This window comes from Delphinus delphis, chromosome 20 (genome assembly GCF_949987515.2).
Source record: "Delphinus delphis chromosome 20, mDelDel1.2, whole genome shotgun sequence".
NCBI lineage: Eukaryota > Metazoa > Chordata > Mammalia > Artiodactyla > Delphinidae > Delphinus > Delphinus delphis.
Genome location: NC_082702.1, coordinates 6,453,447 through 6,469,336, shown reverse-complemented (window position 1 = coordinate 6,469,336; position 15,890 = coordinate 6,453,447). Strand labels below are relative to the sequence as shown.

General features: G+C 51.8%; 1 protein-coding gene and 1 long non-coding RNA gene across 2 annotated transcripts; both read right to left on the bottom strand.

Moving 5' to 3' along the window:
* Positions 1 to 2,439: 2,439 nt before the first annotated feature.
* On the bottom strand, positions 2,440 to 6,912 carry ODF4 (outer dense fiber of sperm tails 4). The gene is made up of 5 exons (XM_060000624.1): positions 6,893 to 6,912; positions 6,297 to 6,574; positions 5,646 to 5,792; positions 2,889 to 3,020; positions 2,440 to 2,507 (listed from the first exon to the last, which is right to left on the bottom strand). The coding sequence occupies exons 1-5, from the start codon at positions 6,910 to 6,912 to the stop codon at positions 2,440 to 2,442; spliced, it is 645 nt and encodes a 214-aa protein (XP_059856607.1).
* A 3,937-nt stretch (positions 6,913 to 10,849) lies between these two features.
* Positions 10,850 to 15,705, bottom strand: LOC132416461 (uncharacterized). The gene is made up of 3 exons (XR_009517598.1): positions 15,644 to 15,705; positions 12,006 to 12,082; positions 10,850 to 10,972 (listed from the first exon to the last, which is right to left on the bottom strand). It is a non-coding gene; the product is annotated as an uncharacterized lncRNA (long non-coding RNA).
* Positions 15,706 to 15,890: the final 185 nt, after the last annotated feature.

Here is a 15,890-nt window from a genome sequence, read left to right as displayed (position 1 = left end):
CGACTCAGAAGCAGTCCCAGGCGCAGGGTGGGAGGCGGGGCCAGTGAGGAGATTGACAAGGGGGCGTTCCGGGAAAGGGTCTGCGTGGCTCAGAGTTAGAGGCCGAGCCTGCGCAGTGAGAGGCGGGGCCAGAGGCTGGACTCGGGGGCTGGAAGGCCCGACTCCCGGGTCGAGGGAGGAGGGTATTGGAGGCCCGGACTCGCCTGGAGATCTGAGGAGTGTCTTTCAACTGACATGATTGTAAAAGTTATTTTCAAAGATATTAAATGAAACTTTTCTACTTCAAAGCCACTGTCCAGAGTCGCCATTGTCAACAAGTTGGTGTGGACTTTTTACTTTATGATATACACACAGACGTTATGGGTAAAGATGCTTGTTTTTTTTTTTTATCTCCAGTAGTCTCATAAGTAGTCTCTCCCCATAGTACACAGAGTGACCTCATTCCTTCAGCAATTCCCTTGTGTGACAAGAACACGCTTTGTTTAGCTGGTTCCCCGGGTCATTGGGGTTGTTTTCTTCCTTCTAGTGAGGAGACTCCTCCGTGAAGCCTGTGGTCTGAAGTAAGAGACCTAAACTCTGCACGTAAGTGACACATTTCCTTCACTGATTCCTGCTCCCCTCAGAGGAATGCAAAGTCCTCACTGTGGCCCACAAGGCCCAGAGTGACCTGGTCCCTGTTCCCTTTCTCCCCTCATTTCCTTCCTCTCTCTCCCTTGCTCAGGGCTACACTAGCACATTGGCCTCCCTGGTCTTCCTGGAAGCTGCCAAGGACATGTCTACCCCAGGACCTTTGCATTTGCTGATTCCTCTGCCTGGAACTCTTTCCCCCGATCAATCCCCATAACTCTCTTCCTCTCTTCAGTCCTGTTTCTGCTCAGATGTCACCTTAGCGTAGAGCCCTCACCCGTCTGCTCTATACAACAGACCTCTCCTTTCCACACTGGTCTCCCTTACCCTCTGTTATTTTTCTTCATAGCTCTTATCTCCTAACATATCTATTTGTGGGCATGCTTTTTTTCTTTTTGGCTCCCTGCTGAATTGTCAATTCCTTAAAGACTAGGATTTGTGTCCAGTTGGGTCAGTCCTGTAGACCCCATGTCTGGCACATAGTTGCAGCTCACTTTTTGTTAAAAACGAACACATTGGAGAGCCTTTTGTGGTAGACAAGAGGAAGAGTTATTGTAACAACACTTAATGAGAACATGGACTAAACTCTAACTAGATTAAGGTACAATTGGCTTTCTGTATCCACAGTTTCCACATACATGATTTCAACCAACCACGGATCGAAAAAATTGGGGTAAAAAAATAGCTCCAGAAAGTTCCCAAGACCGAAACTTGAATTTGCTGTGTGTCCCAGCAACTATTTGCATAGCATTTACATTATATTTATAACTATTTACATAGCAATTACATTGTATTACATATTATAAGTAATCTAGAGATGATTTAAAATGTATAGGAGAATGAGCATAGGTTACGTGAAAATACCCTGCAATTTTATATAGGGGACTTGAGCATTCCCCGATTGCGTTATCCAAGGGGCGGGTCCTGGAACCAATTCCCTCCGGATACCGAGGAACAACTGTACTGTCATTATCCTCCAAACCATATGCAAAAATTGGCTACATATAACAGCCTTTAAAATAAATAAATAGAGGGCTTCCCTGGTGGCGCAGTGGTTGAGAGTCCGCCTGCCGATGCAGGGGACGCGGGTTCGTGCCCCGGTCCGGGAAGATCCCACATGCCGCGGAGCGGCTGGGCCCGTGAGCCATGGCCGCTGAGCCTGCGCGTCCGGAGCCTGTGCTCCGCAACGGGAGAGGCCACAACAGTGAGAGGCCCGCGTACCGCAAATAAATAAATAAATAAATAAATAGAGAAGGAATGGGATACTATAGAAAAATAAATGAAGTTAAAAAAAGGAATAGAGCTGAATTGGGCTGGGGAGGAGGAAGGGAGTGGTGGCAGGAGGTGCTGGCAAAGGCAAGAGGTGAAGTGTGGGTGCAAGGAGAATTAACCTCAGGAGGGGCAAATTATCGGGGGTCACAAAAGTGAAGGATGAAGCCCAAAGAGCTTGGAGAGAATCGGCTATTCAACACACACTGATTGAGCACCATCTGTATGCCAGGAACCAGGAGCCAGCCTGTTTGCTGACACCTCCTGTCTCTTTCCCTCCCGACTCTCTCCCTCACCTATCCCTGTACCCCAGAAGGCTCAAGGGATGGCCCCAGAGAGGCGTGGCATTTCCAGGGAACACTTATAAGGCACTGAACTTAAAAGAATGTTCTGGGTGAAAAACGCAGATTATTTGAAAATACAGATTATTAATCTGAGTTGGGGGGGTGTTTCAGAGGGGACTGAGGGGGCTGGAGGGCAGGGTTGTCAGGTGCTTGGCAGGGAGCCGTGGGAGCAGGCCTGAAGTGGGGACATTCTCATGTCTTAAGTCCAGATGGCCTGGATCGCCAGGAGAGACCAGAAATTCATGTAGTTCAGATAGGAAAAGAAACCTGCGGGAAGGAAGAGAGCAAAGGGGGTGAGGCGCAGAGTTCACCAGCCCCAGCCTGACCCCAGTCCTTTCTCCAAGCCCAGCTACACCTCCTATCATGTCCCCAAATGCATGTCTAAACCCAAACTCAGCCCCAGCCCCTACACTGTCCCCAGACCCAGCACCACTCTCTACACTGTCCCCAACCCATTCCCAAATTCAAACCCGACCCCGCCCCTACATCCAGCCCTAGGCCTATCCCCAGTCCCATCTCCCTACTCAACCCAGTCCTCCCAGTCCACAGTCCCCTTCCCATCCCAAACCCTATCCCACCCACCCTGCCCCCATCTGCATCCTTGAACGCATGCCCAAACCCCACACCCAACCCCACCCCAGCCCAGACCAGTTATCAGGAAGAGGAAGACGCCAATCCACGCCAGGTAGAAGCTGCAGCCCAGCTTGTAGGTCATGCCTTCTTGCAGGAACTCATGGGCCTGCATCAGGTAGAAGAGGATACCCAATATCATGCTGGTTCCTGTGTGAGTACAGGTGTTAGGAGGCCGGCCATCAGGTGCGTGAGGACCCCTGCCCATAGCTGTGTGGCTGCCAGGGTCCTGTTCCTTACTTTCCCACTTGCTTTTACCTCCATGAGCCTCTGCTCACAGGCAGGAAAACAGGCTCCTGACAATGTCTTGGTGGAGGACATTGGGAGGGCAAGACTTGGTGTTTAACCAGGCAATGTTGATGTCTAAAACCACAGGCTTTTGGGCTTCCCTGGTGGCGCAGTGGTTGAGAGTCCGCCTGCCGATGAGTGGACACGGGTTCGTGCCCCGGTCCGGGAAGATCCCACATGCCGCGGAGCGGCTGGGCCCGTGAGCCATGGCCGCTGAGCCTGCCGTCCGGAGCCTGTGCTCCGCAACGGGAGAGGCCACAACAGTGAGAGGCCCGCGTACCGCAAAAAAAAAAAAAAAACCACAGGCTTTGGAGCTAACAGACTGGAACTCTTGTCCCGTTTCTGTATCCCACCTTAGGGCAGCCTCTTTATCCCACCTTAGGGCAGTCACTCCATCTCTCTGAACCTCATTCCCCTCATCTGTAAAGTGGGCATAATCGTAGGACCCATCTCCTTGGGCTGTCTTGAGGAGTTATTGAGATTGGCACATTCCCTGGCGCACAGTGTGTCCTCAAGAATTGAGATTATTGGGAATTCCCTGCTGGTCCAGTGGTTAGGGCTCCATGCTTCCACTGCAGGGGGCACAGGTTCAATCCCTGGTCGGGGAAATAAGATCGTGCCTGCCGTGCAGTGCAGCCAAAAAAAAAAAAAGAAAAAAAAGAAATTGAGATCATCATCACTATATTGGGTCTTTAATTCTGGGCTTCTGAAGCAGTGGCAAGAAACTTAGTCATTCTGGGTATTTTAATTTTATCTTGAAATAACATGAATTAAAGATAATTTGTGAAAAGGAAAAGACTCGTTTTTTCCCCTCTCAGGTAATGGAGTACTGGGTAATTTTTTCTTTGTTATTGAAAAATAATATAGGAGGTGTTTTCCATTTCATTAAAAGGGGGAATGGGCAGAAATGTTTCTTTTTTTTTTGGCCATGCCACGCGGCATGCGGGATCTTAGTTCCTCAACCAGGGATCGAAACCGTGCCCCCTGCTCTGGAAGCATGGAGTCTTAACCACTGGACTGCCGGGGAAGTCCCAGAAATGATTTTCTTATAGAAAAAATGTCCTATTTTAAATGACGTATAACAGGAGTGTTTTCTACACTTTGTACCTTATGTTTAAACAATTGGGAAGATTTACTAGACAAACTGGATAAATACCATTTACTAACAAGAAAACAGGAAGTTGAGTGTTCTCTCTTCTTGGACTTACTATCACTCTCCAAGAATGTTCATTTTTTTTTTTTTTTGCGGTATGCGGGCCTCTGTTGTGGCCTCTCCCGTTGCGGAGCACAGGCTCCGGACGCGCAGGCTCAGTGGCCATGGCTCACGGGCCCAGCCGTTCCGCGGCATGTGGGATCTTCCCGGACCGGGGCACGAACGCGTGTCCCCTGCATCGGCAGGCGGACTCTCAACCACTGCGCCACCAGGGAAGCCCAAGAATGTTCTTCTGATGCAACTGAAAGTTGTGAACAATTATTGCAAGAGACAGGAACACAATATCCTGCATTTCCAAATTAAATTGCCCCCCTTTTTCTAAAAAGTGTAATTTGGCATGCAAATGAAAAACTAAACTGTTCTAATCAGACTATCGTTTTTGAGTTATTTGGAAGGGAGTGGGAGTACCATCAAGGTAAGGATGTGTGCAGAGTTAAATAGCTACCATCACGTACTGACGTTTTCTAATTCAATCCTCACTACCTCTCATGTGGTGGGAAATTTTATTATCCCCATCCTACAGATGAGAAAACTGTGGCTCAGAAACGTTAAGTAGCTTGAACAAAATCGCAGAGCTGGTGCTGGGGGTGAGATAGGATGTGGGATGGGGTTAGAACTGAACATGGGGTTGAGTATTGGGTAGTTGGAGTCTGAGTGATGGACATTACGGTTGAGGCATGAGTTTGGGGGACGGGCATGAGTCGTGGTTGGGTATGAGGATGGATTGGAGATGGGTAAGAAGATGGGGTAGGGAATGCGCTGGGTTGAGTGTGAGAGTGTGAGATCCGCAGGGGATAAGGGTGTGGTTGCAGTTGAGGTTGGGGATTAAGAAGAAGATGGGATCAGAGATGGATTGGGGTTGAGTCTGAGGTTGAGATTCATAGTCGAGAGGGGTGGGTTGCATTTGGAATGAGTCTCGAGGAGGCTCAGGCGTGGAGTTGGGTGTTGAGGTCTGTAAAGGGGTTGGAGATGGTGATGGGGATGGTTTGGAGATCGGAAAGAAGATAAAATTGGAATGGGGGTGGGGATGGAGAGGGACGTCACAGAAGGGAACGTGAATGAGTTTGAGATCTGTTGATGATGGAAATGGGAGGTGAAGTGGAGGCTGGTATTGGGGCTGGAGATGGGGCTGGATTGGAAGTTGATCTTTTTTACTGGGATGGGTTGGAGACTTGGAGGGAGCTAGGCTTGGGCTTGGGGATGAAGGTCAGGATGGGGATGGGATTGAGGTACTCCTTGACTTGGGTCCTCAGGGAGGGATCTCAGTGCCATGCCTGTGAAGAGACTGATGATGACATTGGAGAAGTCCAGCATGGGCATGTTGGAACTGGTGAAGAAGACGATGTTTATGAGGATGATGCAGAGGACGAAGCTGGCAATGCTGGCAATGAGGAGGAAGGCCCAGGCAAAGTCCAACAAATCTGGGGAAGGAAGAGAATCAGGAACGCCAAGATGGGCCCTCAGGCCCCGAGCACGGGGGAGAGGGTCTCCGGGGAGTCTGAGAGTATCCTTAAGCCCTCTCCCTTGAACATTCTTCATCCCCCTTTTAAGAAAATTGAAACTGGGCTCTAGAGAAGGGATCTTGAGGCAGATGCCTTTGGCATTGAGGGTACATCCCCCAGGTCAGTAAGGACAGGTTGTTGGGGTGGGCAGTGACAAGTGGGGTGGGCATTGAGAAACCAACTTGATGTGATGAGGACAGATTCCTTGGGGTGAAAAAGCCTCAGGATAGTGAATAAGATGCTAAGGTTGTGAGGATGGCTAGCACGTGGGTGAGAATGAGCACAGGGCAGTGAGGCTGGTTCTGAGGCGGCGAGGACCCTTCCGGGGAGAAGGGAGGACCAACCCAGGGGAGGCAGAAGGGGGTCTCTGGACCAAAGAGGAAAGAGGAGTCCCAGGAATGGTGAGTATAAGGCAGGCCTTACAAGCATTCTGGTCGTACTCAGGCAGGCAGGAGATGTCAGAGCACCGCACAAAGAAGATGGTATCGATGGGGATGGTCTGGGAGCCAGCAGGGTCCCCAGGGGGCGCCAGCGGCACCTGGAAGTGGATCCAGGGCTGGCCCAGACAGACGAGGCCGATGATTACCAAGCCGGCCAGGCTCAGCGCCAGGCTCAGCCGTCGACTGATCTTCTTGGCCTCATGCAGCAGCCGCCAGCCCCTGGGCAGCTGGGAGTGGCTGCGTCTACACGTCTCCAGAAACCTGCAGCAGATCGCCCACCACCAGTGTCAGCACCGAGTCCGGCCAGCCAGCCCAGGTCCAACTGTCAGAGTCCCACCCAGTCTAACTTTCAGACTCTATCTTCCCTATGTCCATTCTCCATTCCCTGTATCCGCCAGGTCCTACCTCTAGGACACGCTCACCCAGATACAGCCTCTAGGCTCCCTGGCCGCCAGATCTAGCTTCCGGCCCTGCCACCCCCAGATGCAGTCTCTAGGTTGAATCATAGGTCCAGCCTCTATGCCGAGCCCCACCCAGGGCCAGCCTTCAGGTCCAGCTTTCAAGCCCTGCCACACCTACGTTCCAACCTCTAGCCTCATATACTGACCATGCTTCTGGTACCCGACTTTTGCCTGATCCCCCTCCCCCAGGACTCTGGCCCCAAATCTGGCCCACCCCGTGGACTCCTGCCTCTTACCTGCCAGGACTGCTCTCAGTGGAGCTGCCTGATGGTAAGCTGTGAATGCTGCTTTCTGGAGGATGTTGGTTGGTTTGGGAGCCGTCCGAAGTGTCTTTGATACTCTCCTGGGAGGTCCAGATAATTGATTCGACGCTTTTGACACTGGCCTCGGGGCTGCGAGTAATTGATGGGGGGACATCGACTCTGGCCCGGTTTGGTGACTTGGAGCTTTGAAGACTTGAGTGGAAACTCTGGGTCGTTGGCTGGATACTAATTTGACTATTGTAGGTAACTGATTTTACTTTGGTCAGGGGGGCGCGAGCAGCTAATGAAGGGTTTTGGTTACTGAAGTGGCGAGTTTGGAAAACTGGTGGGACACCTCGGGTATGGAAACAGCGACTGTAGGTGATGGACGGTGTGTCTTGGATACTGACCCGGTGACCCTGAACATTGGGCAGCAGCTCTTGGATACTGACCCGGTGACCCTGAACATTGGGCTGAGAGTCTTGGATACTGACCCGGTGACCCTGAACATTGGGCAGCAGCTCTTGGATACTGACCCGGTGACCCTGAACATTGGGCTGAGAGTCTTGGGGACTGACCCGGTGACCCTGAACATTGGGCTGAGAGTCTTGGGGACTGATCCGGGGCCTGAAGGTAGTTGACGAAGGGTCTTGGGTCTCGCCTTGGGTGTTGCTGGGAGCTACTGGAAAGGACTCTGGCTGAGAGCTCTGCTGGCCAGATTGGGACTTCTGGGCCATGTGGAGATGAGGGACAAGGCCAGTCCCCAGATGCACTCAACAACCTTCCAACTGCCTCATCCCCTCTTTCCAGGCATTTCCATGGCCACCTGGAAGTCCACTGGTCTCTCCGGGGTCAGGCTCTGTCCCTTGGGGTTTGAATCTCTCGGTCCCCTCTTCTGTGTTCCTTGGTCTCTCCTGCTGTCCTAAGGCAGGCCTCAGGGCTTCAGTCTGGCCTGGCCTGGGGGCAGGGGGCAGGTTCCATGACAGTTGGAGGGGTTCCAGGAGGTTGGGACGTTGGCCATGGACTCATGTTCTACCCTAGCCCCGTGTGAGAGATATGGGGGCTTGGGCTGGGTCAGGGTGGGCTCAGTGTAGGGTCTTGGTGGGGTCAGGACTGGGTCAAGAAGGGGTCATGGCTGGGTCAGAGAGGTAGAGGGAGAAGCATGAATCAGAGCATGAACTCAGGGTGTAGAGGCCCCAAGGTAGTCTGTTGGTGTGTGGGAGGGACCCTGTGAAGTCCAGCGTAGCTGGAGGTGAGTGAGCAGTGCGGGGTCAGGGTCCCTGCCAGCTGGAAGGTTGGCAGATCACAGCCCTTGGTGAATGTCGGGGGCACCACCCGTGTTCACCCTTTCGGCACCATGGGTCTCGGCCTCGTGAACACACTTTGGAACCTGTGTCATAGCTGTCTGTGTCCTGGGTTGGGATATGTGACAGGGATGGAGATAAGGGGATGATGTTGAGAGTGGAGATGGAGCTGGGCTTTGCGGAATAGGGAGCAGAGGATGAGGTTGGAGACAAAACAAGTTGGTTTGGGTTTAGGCTGGGTAGTGGGTGGGAGAGGAGATGTGCGTTAGCGTTAGAGATGGGAATGGGGCTGTGTTCAGGGCTTAGGACAGGGAGAATAGTGGGGATGGCACGGGGCTGTGGGTGGTGCTGGGATGGGACAGGAAACAGAGATGGGGATGAAACTGGGATTGCGGTTTGGGTGGGGATGGGAAGATGGCTGTGGGTGGAAGCGGATTGAGAATGGGGTAAAAGGCAAGGTTAGGGTGGGGGTGGGGACGTGGCTGTGTTCGAACATGGAGACTAGGATGCAACAGAGTGATGCGGGCAGAGCCAGGCGTCCAGAACTCTATTCTTTCCCAGCGGATCAAGCCTCTTCCTGGGAGGAGGACCGCAAGTTTGTCCTGCGGGGCTGGTGTCTTGTCTTCAACATCCTGGCGACCCTGATGCTGCTCAGCGTGTTGGATGGGCGTATGGCCTACCTGCAGGGCTCCTACACTGGCTACCTGGGCCTCTGGACCAGCTGCGGGAAGCACAAGTGCGCCAGCCTGGGCCAAGTCACCGGTCAGTAGGAGCCTGGGGTGCTCTGGGGGCGGGGTGGTCTCTGGAGATGATCAGGGGAGAGAATCTCTGGGGGAGTCTCTTCGGGTGTTCTTGGTTGGGGGGGGCGGGAATCTTTAGAATTCTTGAGAGGGTCTCTGGAGATTCTCTGAAGGCCTTAGGAGGGAGCTTCCTGGAGTTATATGTGGGCTTATGAGGAAACAGGACTGTCATTGCTCATGGGAAGATGGGCGTTACACTTGGCCAAAACCCAACCTGCCTCATGACTAGGTGACTAGACACCATCATTCTCTCTCTCACTCGTTTGAAAATGGTGGTTTCTTTTTTTTAAGATAACAAGAGCCTTCCAGCTCCTCCAGAAACATTTTGCCTCCTTGTAGGTCTCCGCGTTTCCAGCGCTTTTGAGCACTGCCACAGAGGCAGCCCAGGCCCTGGAGCCAGAGCTCCGGGTTTGAATCCTGGCTCAGACACGTGGTAGCGGGGTGACCCTGGGCATATTCCTTCACCGCTGTGTGCCTCAGTCTCCTCATTTCTATAATGTCAGTGATAGTGGTACCAGTGCATGGGCTGTTTGAGGAATACGTGAGTTAAAACACGTAAAGGAATTAGAAGAGTGCCTGGCACAGAGTAAGGGCTACACCCAGATTTCTTCTTATTATTATAAGGATCCGCCACCCCACCAGCCCGTGTACCTACCTTCATTTCAGATCTCACTTAAGTGCTCATAAAACTTCCAGAATATTGTGTGGTATTAATCTTATTTATTTATTCTGAGTACCTCTTTCTCTCATACCTCTCAAACTCAAGCTGGTTTCAAGTTTTGGAAAAGTCTGCAGGCATAAATTGTCCCTGCTTCGGGATGCAGGTGCTCAAAAGGTACCTGTCTCTTGCCATCTCTCCTCAAAGGATTCCTTTGTGTTGGGCCCTCAGGCAAGCTGTGCTCACACAGTGGCAGTGGGGCTCTCAGCAGCTCCCGGGTCCCATTTTTTTCCTGTAAGCAACGATGAAGAAAAGAGAATACGTTTTCTTCTGTGGTCCTCACACAGAGGTCTCAGCATTAGCGCCGATGGGATCAGATTAACTGCCCTGGGATTTCTCACTCCTCCCTGAATCATTTGCTGTGGTCAGGAGGACGTCATGCTGTGTTTGCCTGGGTCTGAATCACATGCTTTTCTTAAAGAGTCAACGGAGGGGGTCATTTCTGTCAGAATCCCAAGGACAGAGGGTGGGCAGAGAGTTCCTCCGGACACTATCAGGTTGCTCTTGCCAGAAGAACGGGACTGGATGCTGGGTGGGCAAAGGCAACTGGGCACAATTTCCCCCTCTGTTTACAGTACTTTCTTTGAGCATGATTCCTCTTGGGGGATATATTCCCAAGAGCAGAATAGCAGTCCTTCCAAAGGGCTGATGAAATTTTGTAAGGCTTTGATATACGCTCCCCATATGGAAGTCAGGATTCTCATGACAAGCAGCAGAAGCCAATTCAAGCTGGTTTAAGCAGAAAATAGATTTACCCAGGATATCGCGGCGCTTATAGACTCTCTGTGAGGCCAGGGAACTGGGCTCCAGGGACGGAGCGATCAGGACTGGCTGACTGGTCACACACACTGGAGCTTGACGTGTGGAACCCAGTCTCTCCAGGCCTGGACTCCCCTGGGGAACCTCTTTCTCTGCTGCCCCAGGACCCTGGAGGTAGTTGCAGCCACCCCGACTAGAATAGATTTCACGGCTATTTCTCCCGGCTGCTGATTCCAAGTTTAGCGTGGCTGTATTTCATTGGTGGAACCTGGTCGCATGCTGAGGTCCTAGCAGTAAGAGGCTGGTTTCCTTGCTGGGAAGTGTGGATACAAACATTGGGAAATTCCCCAAACATAGGACCGGTGTTCAAAGGTGCTGGGAAGACAAAAAAGAATGATGAATATTCATTACATTCCTCATTTGTTCTAAAATGTTAACTCTGTGATTTTATTTGATTTTACTTTATTTTATTTTACTTTCTGGCTGCACCACGCAGCTTTTGGGATCTTAGTTCCCCCACCAGGGATTGAACCCTGGGCCCTTGGCGGTGAAAGCGCAGAGTCCTAAGCACTGGACCGCCAGGGAATCCCTCTGTGTGATTTAAAATTTTTTCCTTATTTTAAAATTTAAATGACTTTTATTTTATTTGAACAGGTAATATATTTACGTGGTTCAACAAAATGCAAACGTCTCCCTCTCATTTTTGTCCCTCGTCCCTCCCAGTTGCCCTTCCTGGGGGCAACCGATGTCACTAAGCCATTTTAAGCCCTTGTGTGTTCTGCTGGTCATATTCTCTGCATATATGAGAAAATGGCTATGGTTATATACGCATCAGAATATATATACATACACACACATAGGCAGGTATGTATTTACTTATATGTCATTTAAAAAGCACACATAGCAGTATTACAGTTCTCTTTTAAAGGTAAATCACCATTATTGAATGCTAAGAATATACAAAGCTTTGTGGTTGGCATAAGAAATAACAAATAGGTTGTGAAGGTTTTAATTATTTTTGAGGTGCAGAAATTTAGGATTTTTATGTAGTCTAAATTCTCCACCTTTGCCGAACATTCAATTATGGTTTTGTGTGTGTGTGTGTGTGTGTGTGTGTGTGTGTGTGTGTGTGTGTTTTAGGGTTTGACTGTGATGTTGGTGGGTGGTATTCAGGCAGTACTGAATCCTGTGCTCCTTGCCAGGAGCCTACAGAAGGGACCTGAATTAGTCATAAGTCTTTGGATCACAGGCGGTAGAAACTCTAACTTGAACTAGCTTGAGTGAAGGAATTTACAGGCTCACCTAAGTGAAAAAGTATGGGGGTAGAAACGCTTTCAGACATGGCTGCGTTCAGCGGTCCAAGTGACCGCATCAGACATTGCTGTCTGTCTGTTTCTTGGTTACTTACTCGAGTGGGCTTCATTCTCAAGGCTCCATGTAGTGGCAAGGCAGGATCCAGTCAGGAAAAAACAATCATTCTAGGGGCTTCAGAGGGAAGTAAATATAGGGAATTGGCTTCATGGGTAACAGAAGAGCTGAGAAGCCGAGTAGGAATGGTGAGGCAAATCAGGGATTAGCAACTCAGCAAGCTGCCAGGCCCCTACGCCGGAAGAACAAAGGGAAGAAGTAGTATTACTGGAGCCTGGAAGTTGGAGCCATCTGGAAGGCACAGACTCATGCTGAGATTTGCTTAGAGGTGGCTACAATCACCGAAGAAATGCATCGATGGCTGAAGACACCAACTGAGGCAGAGAGAGAGGAGGATAACTACCCTGGCTTGTCCCATCCCCCTAGAGCCAGTCTTTTGCCAGTGCCTCCCATGAGCCAAACAGAGATAAGTCAGTGAGCAAAGGAGGCTGGGAAATGTAGTCCTTGTAATGTAGAACAGAGAAGGGTGGGGAATGAACCTGAAAGCAGACAGAAGAATGACTGGCAGAACTGCTAACAACTCAGACCTCAGGTCTGGCAGGAAAAATAGTGCAGAAATTTCCTGCAAAAGTCCTGTGTGACTGGCTCACAAGGTACCTACCCCCAAACCAAGCATGGTGACTAGAGCAATGCAACGTACTGACTGTCTTATAACTGGGACTTCAAGTGAGGAACGGCAGGAAGGCGAAATGCATGGTGCGGAGGTAAGCTGCAAACGGCCGTCCCTTCTGACCAAACTACAGAGTGGGCTTGTCTCTGGGATGACAAGAGCCAGGGACTTGAGTGTCATCTCAACTCTCTCTCCTCCTCTTGTCTGCTTTTTCTTCTTAGTTTTACTCTCAGTTCTCCTGTCACCTAGGAGCTTGGGTCCAAGGCTCAGGCAGCTCCAAGCTCATAATCCTCTTGATCAGAGAAGAAAGAGCTGGTCCCTGACAGCTTCAGTTAGAAAAAGTCCCCGGGAAGAGCTTGATTGGCTGGCTTTGGTCATGTGCCCATGTTTGAGCCAATCACCACTGTCTGGGTCATGGGGCACTGTGATTGGCTCAGCCAGAGTCACATGACTACCTCTGTGGCCCTAGAGGGCAGGGTATGCCATGAAAAACTCTCAACCAGGATTACGTGATTGATCCTGAGAGCACTATTGCTATTTTGTAATACGTGCAGTTTGCCAGAAACAAAGCAAATGGAGTCTTAGCTCATTTGGCTGAAATAGTCTTGCACTGCTCAAAAGTAGGCAAAGTAGGAAAGGGCTGAAAGGGAGAAGCGTAATTCTCAGAAGGAGCCGAAACTCTTGTCATACTGAAATGCAAATTGGATAAATATCAATTTTAAACCGAGTGTGATTACGTCTTTTAGGTACTTTGGTTTTAGAGTATTTGGAAATTTTCTTGTGTGTACATCTGTGTGTGTGCTCTGGGGGATGTCAGGAGGGTGATTTGGAGAATGTCTGTGAGGGGCTCTAGGGTGTGAATGGGGGTGACATTGAGATACCTGGGGAGGTCTGGGGGTGTGAGTGGGGTCATTAGGGAAACTTGGGGTAAGAGTGGGAGAGAAGTAGTGTGACTTGAAAGGTGATTAAAGTGACTAAGAGTACTATTGGGAGTGCCTGGGATTGGTATGGAAGGTTATTAATGTAATTTGCTGTGGGACATCGTTTGGGAGTATGAATAACTTTAGGGGTGACTGTAGGGATGACTCTAGGAATAATAGAGATGATTCTGTGGGGTGAACTTGGGGATGTGAGTGGGGGTGACTCAAGTGCTATCTGTGGGGTGACGTTGGAGGTATGTGTGGAGTTGATCATGAGAGTGTCTAGGACTGACTTTGGGGTAAGAGAGGGTGATTTGGCACCACTTTGAGGGTGCAAGTGGGGATGACTTTTTTAAGAATTGAGGTAGTTGACTTATAGTATTATATAAGTGTCAGGTGTACAACACAGTGATTCACAATTTTTAAAGCAAGTGGGTTTTTAAAGACTTTGGGTTAACTTTATGGGTACGCGGGGTGGACTTTGTGAGAGTGGGAGTCATTTTGGGGTTTCAAGGAGGTGACTTTGGCGAGGGCAGTGGGGGTGATTTCGAGGATGTCTGTAGCTAAAGTTTGGGGGTGTCTGTTGGGGATGTTGCTCAGGGCTGTGAGTGGGGATGAGTTGGGAGGATGACCCTGGGCACTTCCCCCTCTCCTTCCAGTTCTCATCCACATGAGCACGGGCTTCATGATCCTGGCCCTGACCCTGTGTCTGGTCCTCCTCCCGGCCATGGGCTTCTCCTTCCGGCCAGTGTTCCGCCGCCTTAACAAGGCGGACCTGATCTTCAGTTCCCTCAGCTTTTGCATCGGTAAGTGTTTCCCTGGGGCAAGGGGTGCCCTCCCTACCTCAGCATCTCTCCCCTCTCCTCTTTCTGGCTCTGTGTGTCTCAGAGTTTCTATCCTGCTGGGTGTCTGTCTTTGAATGCCTCTTGGGCTCTCCGTCCCACCCTCCCTGTGTGTTTCTCAGTTCTATATCCTTCTCAGTCGGGGTGAGTGTGCTGGGCCTCTCACTCTCTTCCTGGTTCCCACTCTTTCTTTCCGCCCCCTCCTGGTATCTTTCTGTCTGTCTTGTGTGTGCGTTTGCGCGCGCGCGCCCTTGTCACGGAGGGTGGGAGAGGATGTGTCTCTTTTCTCTTTCTGGGGGCCTCGGGGTCCCTGTCCAGCCTCGTGTCCGTCTCTGGCCCCACCCCCAGTGCAGGGCTCCTGGTTGTCCTCAGCCTGACGCTCTTTGTAGCCAACTGCGAGACGCTCCAACCGAGGCCACAGGTATCCTACCTGGTGACCACCTACCTGTGCTGGGGCGCCGGCGCCGTGACGCTGGGGGCCGGTGAGGGCAGGGCCTCGGGAGGGAGGGGCGGGGTCTCGGCAGGGCAGGGGGCGGAACCCGGGGAGAATACCAGGCAGGGCTTCTGGCCAGATTGGGGCGGACCCCCGGGGAGGTCAGCCTCGAGGCACAGGGCGGGGCCTAGGGCGGGGTTCGGAGTCCACCAGCCCATCTGGCCCCCACCCCCAGGAACCCTGAGCTACTTAAACTACGTGGGCATGTGGGGCAAAAGGGGGCCCTCCATGGAGCAGCGGCTGAACCACCGGCGGTGCGTCTCGCAGCAGAGCACCCTGAAGTTCATGTCCGAACAGCAGCGGTCAGACCCAGACTCGAAGAGCACCGAGGAAGAGCCCAGTTCACTTCCTCCCCAAGAACCCCCGTCTAAGCCTCTCTAAGCAATTGCACCCGAGCTTCTCAGGACACTGACGCCTCACCGCCGCCAGGTGCCGGGCCCACCCATTTCATCCTGGCCACGCGCCCGAGACTAGACTTCCCTGGAGGTCCCACTCCCTAAGAACCCCCCGAGAACAGGTGACAAAGCCCCACCCCTCGAGCCAAGGCCCTCCTTTGGCGGCTCGGTTCCCGCTCAGTCCTCACCCTGCCCCCACCCCGGAAGTCCAACACCGCCCCCTCCAGTTCTGCACTCCGCCTGTGCTGTGTGGCCTGTTGGTGTGGCCCCGCCCCCGAGCCTAGCTAGGCCCCGCCCCCAGGTGTCCAGCCCTCGCTGGCCGCGGCCCGAAGCCGCACTTCATCATAGGAATTCCTACCTCTCCGAGGGCCAGCACCGCCCCAGGATGTCCAGTCTTGACCCGGGCCGACACGACACTGCCTAGCCTTTGATGTAGCCACGCTCCTCGGCGGAACAGACCCCTCCCCAGGGAGGTGTGGCTTGCAATTATACCCCCCGCCCCTTCCTGGCTTCCCTGCCACAATAAAACGTGGGCCCTATCTCTCAGAGTCCGAGCCTCCGTTTCATGCTCTCCCCCAGGGCAGAGTGGGGCTCAGAGTTCTTGC